Source organism: Macaca mulatta, chromosome 8 (assembly GCF_049350105.2).
Source record: "Macaca mulatta isolate MMU2019108-1 chromosome 8, T2T-MMU8v2.0, whole genome shotgun sequence".
NCBI classification, from domain to species: Eukaryota; Metazoa; Chordata; class Mammalia; order Primates; family Cercopithecidae; genus Macaca; species Macaca mulatta.
The window spans coordinates 129,475,577-129,493,592 of NC_133413.1; the positions used below are offsets into that span (position 1 = coordinate 129,475,577).

At 37.0% G+C, this 18,016-nt stretch overlaps 1 protein-coding gene across 2 annotated transcripts in view; it reads left to right on the forward strand.

The window, feature by feature from the left end:
- Nucleotides 1-17,550, forward strand: part of COLEC10 (collectin subfamily member 10) — a 145,484-nt gene extending 127,934 nt beyond the window's left edge. For both annotated transcript variants that reach the window (XM_077942871.1, XM_015145915.3), the window contains exons 3-6: nt 302-373; nt 11,344-11,397; nt 12,782-12,877; nt 14,789-17,550. In XM_077942871.1, the coding sequence (XP_077798997.1) occupies nt 302-373; nt 11,344-11,397; nt 12,782-12,877; nt 14,789-15,180 (614 nt within the window). In that variant the 3' untranslated portion in view covers nt 15,181-17,550. The remainder of the gene's footprint in view (nt 1-301; nt 374-11,343; nt 11,398-12,781; nt 12,878-14,788) is intronic.
- The last annotated feature ends 466 nt before the right edge of the window (nt 17,551-18,016 follow it).

Here is an 18,016-nt window from a genome sequence, read left to right on the forward strand (position 1 = left end):
ACCCGGCCCTTCTCTAACCTTTCTTTTAAACATCCTCTGCCATAGTAATTCCAGAAATACTATATCAGCAAGTATTTTAATATCATCATGTCCATAGTATATATTCATACTCACTCACATGTTAATTTTAATACATACACTATAAGTCTGTTAAACTAGACAATAGAGCACGGGATATATATTAGCTATCACTGGCAGAAGAATACACTTTTTGGTATTTCTTTCAAGTGAATGTCACATTAGCCACGTTTCAAGGGAAGATAAAACCTTATGATAAAAAGATAACATGTTTGCTTTTCAGGAATTAAAGGAGAACTGGGTGATATAGGAGATCAGGGCAATATTGGCAAGACTGGGCCCATTGGCAAGAAGGGTAAGTTGCATCTTACTATTCTCCAGTAGCAATTCAAAGCAAATTGAGGCTGGGTGCAATGGCTCACACCTGTAATCCCAACACTGGGAGACCAAGGTAGGAGGATACCTTGAAGCCAGGAATTCAAAATCAGTCTGGACAACAGAGCAAGACCCAGTCTCTTAAAAAAAAAAATTTAATTAGCTGGGCATGGTGGCACACAACCATAGTCCCAACTACGTAGGAGGCTGAGGTAGGAGGATCGTTTGAGCCCAGAAGTTTGAGTCTGCAGTGAACCATGATCACACCACTGCACTCCAGCCTGGGTGACAGAGTAAGACCCTGTCTCTAAAATAAATAAATAAATAAATAAATAAATAAATAAATAAATAAATAAAGCAAATTGAGGATACCCTTAATTGTTTTAAGGTGTTTTGTATCATAAAAAATGTCTCCTTTTTCTTCTTTTAAATTAATAATTCTGTCTTCATAGTTTGTCTCTTCCTCCCATATATAAGCATTATATCTCACAGCTCAAAAAAAAAATGAAACAAGATTTTGGAAACAGAATCAAGCATCAAGGTCTGATAGTCTTTATGTTGAATAATCTCCTGGGATCTACTTGTTGGCTACAAATCCTTGCTATGATCAAAATGATACACGATTATTAATAAAATACAAAGTAGGCAGAGGACAGTAAAATTTTCTTTTTTAATCTGAGTGGATTAACCAAAAATTCTGTGCCTATGATCTATTAACAGGATAGAAACTTGGAGCATATATGTGGATACCCATTTGTTTTCAGTCATGTCCTGATTTTTTTTTTTTTTTTTTTTTTGTGATGGAGTCTCACTCTGTCACCCAGGCCGGAGTGCAGCGGTGGGATCTCAACTCATTGCAACCTCTGCCTCTCAGGTTCAAGCAATTCTCCTGCCTCAGCCTCCCAAGTAGCTGGGACTACAGGTGCCCACCACCATGCCCAGCTGTTTCTTTATATTTTTAGTAGAGACAGGGGTTTCACTGTGCTAGCCAAGATGGTCTCTATCTCCTGACCTCAAGTGATCTGCCCACCTCGGCCTCCCAAAATGCTGGGGTTACAGGCATGAACCATCGCACCTGGCCCTGATCTTATACATCATTAAAGCCTGAATATTAGAAAACAGAGACAGTCACCTCTGTATTGTCTAAGCATTCCTTCCCTATCCTCCTCTCACAAAGCCCCACAATGGTAGCAGGTTCTAATTGCTCCTGATATTCAGTAATTTAAGCAAGCATTGTTTTACTTAGTTTAGAGATATGAAACTGAATGAACATAAAATTTTATTCCAAGAGATTCATAGACTATTCAGGAAGATAGAACTTTCTTAAAAAGAATTAGAGGCCCGGCGCAGTGGCTCACGCCTGTAATCCCAACACTTTAGGAGGCTGAGACGGGTGGATCACCTGAAGTCAGGAGTTCGAGACCAGCATGGCCAAGATGGCAAAACCCCATCTCTACTAAAATTACAAAAATTAACTCAGTGTGGTGGTACATGGCTGTAATCCCAGCTACTCAGGAGGCTAAGGTACAAGAATCGCTTGAACCTGGGAGGCAGAGTTTGCGTTCAGCCAAGATCATGTCACTGAACTCCAGCTTGGGACATAGAGTGAGACTCCATCTCAAAGAAAAACAAAATAATTATAATACTGAATAACATGACTACCCCAGGACTCATATTGGAGAGTAAGGCAAGATTGATATGCAAAAGAACAGACATAGGTCTTGAAGAATAGTAACATTATGGAAATAGGCAAAATGCACTAGAGAGAGATGCAAGAGATGCTTGTACAAAAAAAGATTAGGGGAAGCTCAGTCCCATGGGTAATATATTTCTGTAGCCTTGATGTTCCCTCCATCTTTTTGTAAATGCTTGAGCAGCTGCGTAACTAAGCATGTGGCTTACTTGTCCAGCGGTATGTCCTTGTAGGCAGGTTGACAGACTGTAGTCTGAGCTTAGGCTGTGGCCTCTCTCTTCCCATCCTGTGGCTCAGTACTCCCTCTTTCTCCACTCTCCAACTCACTCATTTGAGATATTCCCTTCAGCCTGCATTCGGAGACAGGGATGAAAGGCAGTGCCACTGAAGAGAAATTGCAATGGGTGTTTCTGATCTGGTGGGTTATATTGTGTATTTCCCTGTGGTTGAAATCCTTATAGCTGGGGAAGAGCCATGTGAGCTTCCCATGGTTCAGAAGTCCTGCTGCAGTGTGTGTCTGTGATGGTTTTACATGAAGAGTCCTCACGTGTTTCAGTCCTTCCCAAGACACAGATAAAAGCCACAGCAATGGGTTCACACGGTCATATACCTCGATAAAATTTGTGAAGGAAGACAGATTCACCTCAAATGATTAAAATAGTGCTCCTTAACATTTTTTAAAGTTACTACTCCCCTAACAAGGTTTTAAGACATATTTCTTTTCTAATTGCCCTTCCCCATGAATTTTTAATACCACCCATGGATGATATATTTATTTAGGTATTCTGTGTATGTTTGTGCTTTATATATTTTTAAAAGAGTACAATTCCATTTCCTAAAAACTAACTTGTGCATCTTTAAGTGATATTGCCCCATTGAAAAAGCACAGGTTAAGACTGCTCTCTCCTTCTGCTCCAGCTTCCCTCATCATCCTTCTTGTACTGGGCAGTTTTGGAGTGGATACAAGAATCTTCAGAGCTAGCTAAGAGGAGCTTGAGGGAGAAATGTTTAGTTTGGAGTTAATGAGATATCTTTACATAGTTTGATGTGACTTCCATTTATACTTATTGCTAGCAATTCCAATGTAGAAATAGATTCCAAGAATACTCCTACCACTTACTATGCAGCTCTATCCAAAGCCAGGATGCAAAGTGCTGAGCCAGAGGTCAGATCATCATATCAATGTGTCCTGGAGCATGCAGCCCACGAAACGTGCAGGTTGTGGAAAAGAAGCAATGGTTGAAATATACAGGGCCAGAGCTAGTCTGTGGAAAAAAAGTTTCCAAATCTAACAGCTTATATATGAAAACTATAGAGTATATTCTCAAAATTGACAATATTATTAATTGACATATATTACCAATAACAAGTTGTAATGGTGAAAGAAAAATCTGACACTACTACTAATAAAGACAAAATTCAGACTTCTGCTATAGGCCATGACAGATTTGCCTGCCTTACATTAATCTTTCTGCTAAGTATGACTAGCTGGGTCCAGAAAAAAATTTAAATATATATTTGAAGGTATGACAATGCAACCAAAATGAATAGAACTTTAGGGGCCATGATCTGGAGGAGAAGGGAATCATACTAAGGCAAGTCATGCATTCTGTACTACCTTCCTTCCAAGTCATTCACCAGTTCGTAAGTGGGGCAGCCCTAAGTGGCTAAAAGGCTTAAGCAGAAAGTTACTGAAACTGGATTCATATTCAAGGCCTGTCAAAGAGGAGTGGCCCAGGAAATGCCCCCATATTCCCAGTTAGAACTCCAGAAATACTACTTCAGAAAACACTTAATTAAACCTATACCTATTCATGTTTTTAAAAACTATTAGCAAATTAGAAATAGAAGGAAACATAATTTGTAAAGGAATACCAACAACAACAAAAATCTACTTAAAAATGATACTCCATAATAAAATACTGAACACTTATCTCCTGAGACTGGGAATTAAATTAGCATAGCCCTCTATCAGCAATTCTAATCAACATTATGTGTGAGGTTCTAACCACAGCAAAAATGGAAGAAAAATAAAAATCATAATTGAAAATAAAGGAATTTGAGCATTATTATTTGTGGAGAACATGATTGTATACGTAGAAAGTACAAAAGCATCTATAGATAATCTATTTGTATTGATGTGTTTTTTAGATGGCTTGACATACAAAAATCAATTTTGTTTCTACATAGAAACAGTTTAAAAAGAGACATTTATAATAGTGTCAAAATAAGTAAATATGTAAAAATGAATCCAACAAAAGTTACAAGCCCTCCATAATAAACTCCACATAATGACAATGAAAGAAATTAAAAAATATCTAAGGTAATGAAGGTAAAACTATGTTAATGGGTTCAGAGACTCAATATTGTTGATATGCCAATTCTCTCCCAAATTGATCCATTGACTCAATGCTACCTCAATCAAAATCCCAGAAGTGGGTCAGGCGTGGTGGCTCATGCTTTTAATCCTATCACTTTTGGGGGCCGAGGCGGATGGATCACCTGAGGTCAGGAGTTTGAGACCAGCCTGGCCAACATGGTAAAACCCTGTCTCTACTAAAAATACAAAACTTAGCCTGGTGTGGTGGTGCATGCCTGTAATCCCAGCTACTTGGAAGGCTGAGGTGGGAGAATGGCTTGAACCTGGGAGGCAGAGGTTGCAGTGAGCCGAGATCCCCGCACTGCACTCCAGCCTGGGCAATAGAGTGAGACTCTATCTCAAAAATAAAAATAAAAATAAAAAATCCCGGAAGTGTTCTTTTAGAATTGATAAGCCAATTCAGAATGTATGTGTAAATGAAAATGACCAAGAATACCCAAGACAATCTTGAAAAAATGAAAAATAAAAACAAAGGTAGAAGACTTAAATTACTGAGTTTGAGTTTATACATTGATTAGGAAACTAAACCATTAGAATAGTGTAATTTCATGAAGAGACAGACAAATGAATTAATAGGAAGAGTCCAGAAACAGACTACCAAACTTGATTTATGCAAAGCTGACACTATTTTGTAATGGAAGTCACAAGCTAATCAATATATAGTACTGAGTTATTGGTTATTCATGTATAAAAATAATAATCTCGATCCCATACTTAACACTGTACCTAAAATCAATGGTTTATAGATCTAAATTTGGTGGTAAACCCAAATCTGAGAGACCTAAATTTGAAAGGTAAAGCAATAATGCCTCTGGAAGTTAATATAGAGGTCTATATTTTTGATCCTATGGTAGCCAACACATTTTTAAACAGAATATGACAAAGACCATGTAAGAAAAACTAACAAATTGAAGCCTATCAAAATAAAGAACTTCTGGCCAGATGCAGTGGCTCATGCCTGTACTCCCAGCACTTTGGGAGGCCAAGGCAGTCAGGTCACCTGAGATCGGGAATTCGAGACCAGCCTAGCCAGCATGGCGAAACCCCATCTCTACTAAAAATGCAAAAATTAGCTGGCTATGGTGGCGTATGCCTGTAATTCCAGCTACTTGGGAGCCTGAGGTGGGAGAATCACTTGAACCAGGGAGGTGGAGATTGCAGTGAGCAAAGATCACGCTGCTGCACTCCAGCCTGGGCAACAGAGTGAGACTCCATCTCAAAAACAAAATAAAATAAAGAGCTTATATTCATTAAAAGATACTTCTCAGAGAACAAAAAAGGAAACCACAAAGTTGGCTATGTGCTACCTTTGTATTCAATAAAGGGCTTATATGTAAAACATACAAAGAGATTATACAAATCAGTAAGAAAAATAACTGACAACCCAAAAGAATAAAAAAGGTCAAAAGAATAGTCACTTAACAAAAGAACATATTCAGATGATCAATAAATATATTAAAAAGTGTCAACCTCATCAGGGTGATGGAAATTTGACTAAACTATGATAGTACTGCATACTAACCAAAATGGCTAAAATAAAAATGACTGACAATATCTAGTGTTGACAAGGATGTGGAACAACTGAAACTCTCATATTTTGCTTCACCATACCATGGAAATAAATATACTATTTCAATACGCAAAAAAATGAGTGAAGATATGGACACAGTATTGGGGAAAATATTCTATACAGAAAAAAAACCTATATGCCAAATGGTTCTATTTATAGAAATTTCAACAACATGAAAAATTTATGGCTTGAAAACTTGTAACACAGTTCTAAGTCAGTATGGTTATCTTTAGAAAGGAGGCTATAATAATCTGCAGATGACACAAAAGCGGCTGCTTGAGGATCTTGGTATTGGTTACATGGGTATTTTATTCTGTACAAAGTCATCAAGCTGAATCTTTGTGTTGGCAAATTTTCTTTGTGGTTTTTTTCAGTAAGCGAAGTTTAATAAAATAATTTTTGGTTAACTGTGCTAAGGGAAAGATTATTATCTGACTACATTATCCCTCTATCATCTCTTAAAAATGATATTAGAAATTTGTGGACAGATAAAGTAGCAATATGAATGCAGCCAAACATACATAGCTAATAATTATGAATAAAAGCATTTTCAAGGCACAATAATTCATTTATTGATTAAAATATTATGATGTTTAGTGAATTTTGTAATGTGCCATTGGTCTACTTTTAAAATTTAGTGATTTGTTTTTATTTCTTATGATAGATATTCATTTTTACAACCACTTTTCCATTTTTAATTTTGTATCTTTTTTCAAAGAAGTCCCTTCAAATTGTATAAGCTTCAGATAAAATGCATCATGGATCTGTCCCTATCTGTATCAACTTCCTTAAACCAGTGGTTAAAGAGACAGAAAGGTATAGCCGGAAAGTGGGATGTTGGACTTCAAAATTTTTGAGATGCAGCTATGCTAAATGTGATTAAGATCTCATCTATGTCTTGTATTGCTCTGTGGAGATAGCAGAAGTGGAGGGAGAGGGTAAATCGCTGCCATGAATAAGTCCAGAATTGAAGAACTTCTTTTTTATGGTCATTCTAGATTTTGCACTTCCCTGGATTTAGATGTGTAAGTCTTGATGGGATTCCATCTAGAAGAGTTAAAGCTAATGATCTTAAGCACAGTCTTAACCCTTGAATACAATAAGACTGCGTAACTTGGGAACATAGTAGATGACGAAGACAAGAAAGGCTCAAGAGTTTTTAGTATGACTAGCTGAGCCCCAAAGTGGATGAACGTCCAGAAATGTTGAAAAAGTAACAGTCTGGAAATGATAGGGTTAACTAACCTTATTTACTTCATGCTAATTCCTCCGGTAAGGCTCGGGTATATAGCACCTAATACATACCTTTGTCACTGTACTCACTGTCGTATCTGATTAGCTTCTCTGTTTCCCCTCATAGACTCTGAACTTCTTGGGAGAACAAATGAATGAAAAGTTCACTGGGTTTGTTTGTTTAAATAAAATAAGCTCTGTCAGGACCCTAGTATTTAACCACTTTATCTTAATGCCTATTATATATTATAGACACTTTCTCGATGTTTGTTGCATTAAGCATGAAAAACTGCCTAATAAAACTTATTACTTTTTACAGTTTGTCTCTCTTTACTACTCCGTATTCCTATAAGTACCACTTTTCCTTAATATCGATTTCCACCATTAGCTACTAAGATTTTCTTCTCCTCTAGAGATATGCCACCAAATTTGTGAGCATGTCCTGGAATTTTTTAAAATGGAGATACAATGATCCAGCTCGCTTGGATTAATTTCATTTTTAACCTGTACTTTGAAATTTATTGTCCTCATTTTTATGATTGCCTTTCTAAATTTTTTACTGACTCAGATTAATCTCAACTTTCTAGGCTGACCTTAACGTTGTCACTTGCATGGATAGGGTAGCTTTCTAGATGTCAATATTTCATTTTAGGAATAAGAAATAATAGTGATTTAGTATAGGTAAATTCCATCTCATTGCAAAATAAATGCTTTTATTTAAGGTCAATAATCCATTTACGCTGAAAGCATTATGATTTTTTTGTTTGTTTGTTTGAATGTGACCTCTAATTCTTCAACTTTTGGACAGTTATTACAGACATGGTCCCACTCATGGACCAAAATCAGTTTTTGTGGATGACTTTAAATCATAATTTGTTTTGGGGAAGTAGATATTCTAAGCTCAAATCTTCCAAAAGCTGGCTAAGTACTTGGCATGCATTCCTTTACCATAACTCAGATTCAGGAAACAGAAGTTAACATTGGTTGAGCATTCTCTGTAAGTCAAGCCCAGTGCTGATCCCATTATAAGAAAACATTACTATATCTAATTTATTCTCCTTAATGATCTCATAATTTTAAGTGCTAATTATTTCTGCTTTTAAAATAAAGAAAAGGAGGCTTAGAGAAATTAAGTAACCCGTCCATGTGTAGCCGGTAAGTGGCAAAGCCAGGATTCAAACCCTGATTTTGGGGAGCTTTCGTGATCTTTCATTGCACCACACTGCTTTGGTGTTCCCATTTGTCATGAAATGAAAAGAATTCATGTCAAAATACTGAAAAGCAGTCACAGAGTTTACATCTTCTCAGAAAAAGCGGTCACATACCAATTCAAGAAACTGTTTTCTATATTATTAAGTTCTAGCTAAAGGCTACTGCTTCAGTGAAGTCTTCTCCACTCTGATCCACACCATCTTTTCTTTTTCTGAATTCCTGCCAGGCTTTTCATTTACTTCACTCTGTTAGTACATGATAGTGTCTCATCTCTTTGTTCTCTTATGTGTGTTTTGCTTTCCTTAAAAGCCCATCATTTGCCCAAGGCACTCGATTTATGCTTCTTTTATGTCCATTATAAAGCTTAGCCCAGAACTAGGATCATAGCATAACTGGAATCAACGTTCCATCTATGTTGAATTAAAAGGTATTCACATGCGAAGAAAAAATAATGTTTTAAAAAATCAAAACATTAAACCCATAGTCATACAATCTTTTAAGTGCATAATGTCTTTGATGGTGATGAGGACTGTTATTCTTTGCAAATTTTGATAACATTTTTCAAACACCTTGCTTTTTTTCATTAAACCACTGGTTAACTCATTTGGAAGCACCATGAAAGGGGAGTCAGAAATGGTTGGGCAGGAATACGAGCACTGCCATTTAATGGCTAGATGTCCTTAAGCAAGTTATTTTGCCTCTCTGATCCTCAATTTCTTCAAGTTGTAGAATGGAGACAATGATAACACTTAGTTCATAGGATTTAATGTGATAATATGTATAAGGTATCCAGAATAGTACTTGATGATTGATGGGTACTTAGTAAAATGTATATTCCCTTTCTTCCATTAATATCTCAAAATCTATTCTTACTTTTTCCAACTTACATATAAGAGAAATAAGGAATTTGCAGGATATAACTAAGGTGTGAGCAGATTGATATTACTGAGTAGGGTGTTTGACATATGTTCATGCCCAACTATATCCTCTGCTGTATCTTGAACCTGACCTTGTGCCCACTTTCATTCAGTTGCTGAAGCTTTTCATAGCAAAGCTCAAATGCTAAGCTTTCCTTTACCCTTCCACTAGAAGCACTGTCTCTTCTGCCTTCCTCTCAGAGTATATTATCTCTCTGTTCAATGTCTTTCTCACAACATGTATCATGTTCCATTGGTATAGATTTCACCATATTCTCGTTTCTTCCAAGTACAAGTTCCAAGCCTTCCTCCTGCATGTGTAAATTGTATTCTGGCCTTCAAAGACCCCCACCTTCTGTTTGGGGAGCACACGAATGACTGGCATCAACTCTAAAGAAAAGTGTCCACATGGCTCAGTTTAGAAAGGCTCAGCAAATCCTTGGGGCCCCAGCAGGCATGCCTTCTTCTGAATGATAAGAGTAACTATGTAAGGAAAAGTACACATCAGACAATGATGAGAAAAGCCAATGGGTGTCCTCAGTACACACACCATGGGGCACCCTATGGATTTTAGAGTGGCTTTCACTTTTTCTCTGTTTCTGGTGAAGGATGAGGCTTGGCAGAACCTTAATACCAACTGCATTCCCTTTTGCATTGTCCCCTTGGGCCATATAACCAATTCTTTGACCACACCACATTCCTGTGAGGGTAAACCCCATACACCTAGCCTAGGTGACCTTCATCCTGTATTCATCCCTCGTGAGTTCTTTCTTATTCTTTTTTTCCAGATCACTATTGAAGCATAAACTCTATTTTACTTCTGTCAGGGTCTTCCCTTTTGATTCTCAAGAACCTCAGCCAAACATTTCTTCCTGAAAATCAAAAGCTTTTGCTTTCAATTATTGCGTCTGATGTGGGCCTCAAGAGCTTATTTTGAAGTTGAAAAAAAATTAACGTGTTTTATTCTTTCTCTCTGCTTTAAAAATCCTGCTTCTCTGAGAATTATTTTGTGGATACCTGCGAGTGAGAAAATGGTTACATATAAAGAAGTACAGAAAGGGAAAGTACCAAGGTTGCTATTTCAGTATAATATATTTGACATGACTTTGCATTATTAGTATTTGCATACACACTTCACTTCTAAAAATTGTAAACTCCTTCAAGTCATAGGTTGAAGTCATGTCTCTGTATATCCTTTCAAAGTACCCAGTCTTTTGTTTTTCATAGAGTAAGTAAATAGTAAATATTTGTCTAATTAAATTGAAAAAGCACAATACATGTGTTTTTTGTTCTGTTTTGTTTTGTTTTGGAAATCCAAGGGCAAAGCCCCTTGGAATAACTTGGGGCATAATAAGTACAAAGACACTGCAGTGTGCTAACAAATTGATCGAGATTCACAAAACAATGGTATTTTTAAAATTGAAAACATGCTGAGAATTGTATTAGCCTTGTTCAGAGGGCCACGTTATTAAAAAAGTATTAGTAGGATAGGTTACACAAATTCAAATGCTTCTCACAAACCCTGCTGGAATTCTATATTCAATCTAAATAAATTATGACTCATTTAATTAGTTGTGCCTGTGTAGCCAATTGAAAATCACATTATTTATAAAAACCAAGAGATATTAGAGATATTAGTTGTAGATATTGCAAATAAAATTTAAAACTGCTTTGACTCTAGATGTGAATTCACTCCTTTCTCCCTCCTTACCTCCCTCCCTCCCTCCTTCCTTCCTTCCTTCCTTCTGTCCTCCTTCCTTTTCTTCCTTCCTTCTTTGTTTCCTTCCTTCCTTCCTTGTTTCCTTCCTTCCTTCCTTGTTTCCTTCCTTCCTTCCTTCTTTCCTTCCTTCCTTCCTTCCTTCCTTCCTTCCTTCCTTCCTTCCTTATTTCCTTTCTTCTTTTACTTTAATTTTATTTTATTTTGGTTGCTATTGTTTTTATTCAGGTGACAAAGGGGAAAAAGGTTTGCTTGGAATACCTGGAGAAAAAGGCAAAGCAGGTATGATATGTTCAATGTTCTCTTTGATTTCTAGCACCATTCCAAATTTATCCATCTCAAAAATAAATATATTTTAAATGAAAAGCAAGAGTTCTTTTAGTATGCTTAACCTTATTTTCCTCAGGCTAGAAGAAAGGGAAGAAGGGGACTTTCCTGTCTCCCTGCTGGGGACTTTCCAAGCCCTGGGGATGGGGATGATGGCACGTTTCATCCCTGCCATGCTTACTATGAGAAGAAAGCCCAGTCCATCAGGAAGCAGCCTAATTCTTCTGGGCCAAGAGGAAAAGCTGGCACTAGGCCCTGCCTCAGCATGCCATGCCTTGCCTTTCACTAGCATCTCAACCAAATACTGGCCATCAGAGTGCAGCAGCAGCCTGACCTGATACAGACGGGCCCCTGGTTACAGTACATGCTTTCCATGACCGGGAGATTATCTAGGGTTATTCTCCTGGAGCTTTATTCCCAGTGCTTTACACAGGGAAAGAAAGATTGGTAATTTCAATTGTTTTCTATTCACAGGGCTCTGGTGAAGACAATTCTAAGAACTGTTTGACGTTCTTCATATTTCATATGAGTATGGATAAATAAGGCCATATTTATTCCTTTGGCTAATAAAATTATTTTTAATTTTCAAGCTACCAAAGGAAAAAACATTGAAATGTTTATGTACAACAGCCATTAAATAGAAAAAGGGAATCATTTGAATTTTACATGAGTTTCCTTGTAATTCCCTCTCTGTCACAGCAATATTTGCTGGTTGTTGAAAAGGTAGGTGAGCAAAGAAGAATGAAAGACACACTAAAATCATAGTTAATCCACAAACTGGGCAACTGGCTTTTACAAACTTAAGTCGAATCTATTTATATGATTTAAACTTTGTCCTTGAAACATGCAAGCTGTATTTTAAATGGATAATTAGAATTAACATTTGATTTAATCATGAAAAGTTTCTTCTGTCTTGGAAAAACTGTCATCTAGTGAATAATGCAATAACACAAGAGAACACTGGCAGGAAATACGTTTCAAGAAAGTTATAAAAATTTTATTCTGAGATTGGGCAGACTCATTCTGTGTTCAACAAAGAAAATGCCAAATGGTCCAAAATGTGTATGCAGTGGTTTGTTGTATGTATTCTTCTTTTTAATAATCTAGTTTAGAATTGTCTTATAGTTCATTCAAAATATTTACAAAGATATATTCTGAAATTCTATCAATAATGTAAATTGGAAACCTTATTTCAAATAAAAGGTTTAAAGTATAGCCATTCACAGATATGTAGAACCAGACTAGAAAACGATAGTGAATATTGGAAAGAGAGCAAATGTTCCTTTCCACTGGTCTGCATGTACTTCAACATGAATTCACAGTTTTTGTCATTTAAAAGGTACCGTCTGTGATTGTGGAAGATACCGGAAATTTGTTGGACAACTGGATATTAGTATTGCTCGGCTCAAGACATCTATGAAATTTGTGAAGAATGGTGAACATATTCTCTTTTGTGTTATGTATCTATTGATAAATCTCTATCAACACTACAATTCCAATACTCTTAGGTGGAAATATCTTGAGTTGGACAAAGGGCTATTGAGATAGTGTCACCAGCTTAAGGGTCTTCCAAATTGCTAATTATTCACTAAGACTCCCCCAGGACACCTCAAGTCCACTACATATATTTATATGTATGTGCATTGCCTATGGGAAGAGAAAGACTTTCTTAGGTGAGGGGAATGGAGAAAAGAGCAGAGTGTGGCAAGCTATGCTGTAAGAATAAAAAGAGACAGTAAGAGTCAGAACTAGCATCTCAGAAAAGAGAGGTAATAATAACAATAGCTGCTTTCTTGAGTGCATGGAATAGTGAACAACTACTAGCATTATCTCACTGAGTTCTCATAGTTGTTTATGTAGTATGTAGATACTATGATCGAACTAAAGCTTAGAGGAAGTACCTTGCCCATGATACAGACCTAATGAGCAGTAGAGTAGGAATGTATTACAAGCTTCTCTGACTCCTCTATCCACAATACAAACATTATGTGTTTATCTGTTTTGCAACTTCCAATATTGGTCATTTTTGTTATCCCTTGTCCATTTTTTTAATAGTAGTTATCAGAAAAGCCCTTGAAGTGGAAAGGGCTTATGTATTTTCTTCTGAAATGGTATTAATAAGGTAACTATTATAATTACAGTTAAAATTAGTTTCTTTTTCATATACTTTCATTTATTGTAACTCAGCTATATTTGTTGTACATTGTTGGAATCACATAGATGCTGTCTCATGTTCATCCTCATCTTGTAACACTAGAGGCAAAGGAAATACTTGATATTAACTAACCACACTAATTGTAACTCTAGTTATAATCTGTACTGCAGATTCTGTCTCTGATATGACTTAAACTGTCGTGAATAAGCCAGACCATACAGGGAGAACATAGAGCAATAGTTCTGAACATTTTAGTGGTCATAGATTTCTTTGTGAATTAAAGTTATGGATCCTAAAATGCGTATATAGAGGCCCCTGACACCCAAAACATACATGCCATATTATGAGTGAAGGGTGATTCTCAGTCTCCAGTTCTGTCCTGAAGCTAACTCAGTAGCTCAGTCTTCCTCTTGTACCTGGGATGAAATATGGACAAACCCAATTCATGTACATGTTCATCACAGCGCAGGAATTTGGTCCAATGTGGACAAATATCTGTATTATTCCTACATCATTTCAATAAGCATTTACCATTCCTATAAGTATTCCAGACACTGAAGCTAAAGAGTGTCAAAGACATGGTCATTGTCCTTAAGACATTCACAGGTAAGTAGGAGAGAAATGCAGACAAACGATGAGACTAAAATGTGTTGAGTGCTAGAAGGAGGAAGTGAAAGGGGCAATAGAAACACAGAGAAGAGTGACTGCCATGTCTACACAAGGGCATTGGAAAGACTTCCTATAGGAGGATACATTTCCACTGAGATCTAAAGGATAAGTAGAAGTTTGCCAGGTAGAAAAGAATTTCTAGGCATAAAAGGCATGGAAGTACAAGAGAGAAGGGTCTGCTTGTGTGGTCACAAGTAGAGCTAAAGCATCAACAATGTTGGGAAACATAGTATGAGATGGGCTGGCTGAAAGTTCACGTAACACGTCTTTGTCAACTTTGTGCTGGCCAGGTGTGTGAGAAGTTGAAGAGAAAAGGAAGGGAGAACAAACGGTAGATATTTGTTCTCTATTTGATAACTAGAGGTGGGGGTGATTAAATCTGTGACTACCTCATAATAGGACTTTGAAAAATAATTCTTGAATATTGAATAAATAAATGTAAATCTGGCAATATCATATAATTCTATTACCTTTTATCTTTTTGTGATACATAATGATACTCCTTTTTTTCTCTCCCTGCAGTGATAGCAGGGATTAGGGAAACTGAAGAGAAATTCTACTACATCGTGCAGGAAGAGAAGAACTACAGGGAATCCCTAACCCACTGCAGGATTCGGGGTGGAATGCTAGCCATGCCCAAGGATGAAGCTGCCAACACACTCATAGCTGACTATGTTGCCAAGAGTGGCTTCTTTCGGGTGTTCATTGGCGTGAATGACCTTGAAAGGGAGGGACAGTACGTGTTCACAGACAACACTCCACTGCAGAACTATAGCAACTGGAATGAGGGGGAACCCAGCGACCCCTATGGTCATGAGGACTGTGTGGAGATGCTGAGCTCTGGCCGATGGAATGACACAGAGTGCCATCTTACCATGTACTTTGTCTGTGAGTTTATCAAGAAGAAAAAGTAACTTCCCTCATCCTACGTATTTGCTCTTTTCCTGTGACCATCATTACAGTTACTATTATCCATCCTTTTTTTTTCCTAATTATACTACATTTGATCTGAGTCAACACAGCTAGGAAATGCTAAACTAAGGTATGGAGCCTCCATCATCATGCTCTTTTGTGATGATTTTCATATTTTCACACATGGTATGTTATTGACCCAGTAGCTCACCAGGTTACATGGGTCTTGAGAGAGAATTTTAATTACTAATTGTGCACAAGATGGATGGTTGTCTAGATGTCAAATGAGTTGTTCTCTTGGTATTTGCTCTACCATTTCTCCCTAGAGCACTCTGTGTCTATCCCAGTGGATAACTGCCCAGTTTATTGGTGATGATTAGGAAGGTTGTTGATGATTAGGCTAACCTGCCCTGGCCCAAAGCCTGACATGTAGAAGGGCTTTCTGTGAGCAATAATAAGATCTTTGAATCCAAGATGCCCAGATCTTTTACCAGTCACACCCTATGGCTATGGCCATACTTGGAAGTTTTCCTTGTTGGCACAGATAGAGAAATGCTTTAACCCCAAACTTTTATATGGGGGACTTCTAACTTGTTTCAGACTATGTGGAATGATGAATACTGTTTTTGTGCTTCTGATCTACCAATTTCACTAACATATAACAAGTAGGTGCTTTGGACCCCTTTCTGTAGGCCCACACCTTAATCTCAGGCCCCTATATAGTCACACTCTGATTTAAGAAAAATGGAACTCTTGAAATCAAAAGAAAAAAATGGGAAATTGTTCACAAACAATATTAGTTATAGTTCTTTTGCTAAATTACCCACTGCTATTAACTTAACTTCATTTTTATTTATCTTAGGTTTACCTGCCTCAATTTTATTCACCTTAGGCATGGGGAGTGAGGGAAGGAGTTTGTGAAGCCTTAAGAAAATTCTGGAAGCTTCAAAGTGCTACCAACATCATTTCCAGGCCCCATCGTCCTTGCCTCTAACATATCACTCGTGGTGACATTTCATGGGAGGCCTTTTACTCTTCATAAATATATGTGCTAAAAATCCTACTGGAGATGTCCCTTCTAATATTCTGAAATCACAGAAACGTGTGAGGTACAGAATTTGGAACATGCCTAGAACTCACATTTACTGAGCTGGTAAAATTCTACCTTGAACTGTAGATCAAACCTCAAAGCAGCTTTCACTAGGAATTTAAAAATAAACAGTTCAAAGATGCTGCAGATCATCACCCTATAAACTGCTACTCCAGTTCTGGTTTGTGACATATGATTAGACTGTTTCAAATGCTGGCAAAACGGTTAATGAAATAAGAGAAACAGATCAACAACATATGTTCACCTTAAACCATCTGTTCATGATTTCACCCGTGACTAACTGGTTATGAGATAGGATTTAATTAGGTTATTTCTGTGGGTTCAACAAGGGCCATAAACTCAGATCCTACAGGGGCCAGACAGATGACATATATAAATGAAGTGGAACAGGTGGGGACCCTAGTGCACTGAGCACAGCTTGCCCTTCCAAAGGAGCCAGCTGCTCCTCAGTGGCTGCTACTAGTGCTAGGAAGGACCCAGTCTTGCTACATTTCAAGAGAAGTCAGAAAGCTGGGAGTTTGTAACATATGTTCATATTTTAAAATGTTGGCAACTAATTAATTTTTAACTCAAATTTTAAGTCATATGGGTTAAAAATTAAAATTAAAGATTAGAGGTCAAAAGTCTTCTAGCTAAAATTGTCATCATTTCATGTCTTCTGGAGGAAGGTTCAGAAGGTTCTAACCAAATAGAATGTCATTAGGATATGATGACATCAAACTCAAGATATCCCATTAATACCTTATTCAATTCAGCTTAATAGGAATTTGTTATATGTTTGATATTTATCAGGTTACTAGTTTAACTCTTTTGAGATGATAGCACATGACATTTAAAGGCAGAAAGTTTAATGCAAATTACAAAGCAGGACATCAAATCAAAGCCAGTTTCCTTGGATAGAAAGCCATCCAAGATTATGAGGAATGAAAATCTAGAAACACCTGTGGGAAAAAAATCTCATATATAAGAAGAGAGGAAGGAGAGACATGCAGCAAATGTTGCCTATGGGCAGCTTCATGTTAAGGATCCATGTTCTGATTTGTTCTAAGCTCCCAAAGTGTGAGTATTTATTGTGTGTACTGTAAGTGCTATTATTATTTACTGTGAATGTTATAATAGTTCTTTCAATGACTCATCTTTTCTGTGATGCTTCTAAGAGAAGATACCAGAACTTCAACAAATAAGGTATATCCTGCAACCTTGCCTGAAAGAAATTTTGAAGACACCACAAACTTAATTAAAATTATTATGAAAACTCAAATTTGTGAAGCACTTTGTGCTTTAAAAAATGCCTTCACATATCATTTTTCATTTGATTCTGATAAACTCTGTGAAGGATGAAAAGCAGTCACTTTTACTGCCACTTCCCAATGATAACACTGAGGTCCAAGGAAGCTAAGCAATTTACCAAAATCAGCTCACATATAAAAGAAATTAATGCCGTTAACCTGCTGATTGAAACGGCCAATGCAATGTCTTCTCCAATTTCTGTGCATTGCTCATGTATTGAATGGAAATTCATCCACAATGGTCTTGTTATAGTAGGGCTCAAACAACTTATCTGTACTACATTCCAAAGTTAATGATGAGGATTAATTAACAGAGATGCTGGATACAGCAACTTGCCTTACACATTTAGTGTTCACTGTTTTGTTTTTCAATTCACAAATGTCCACATAGGCATTAGTATTGAGGAGGTGACTTACGGCAGCCACAGTACAATTCTG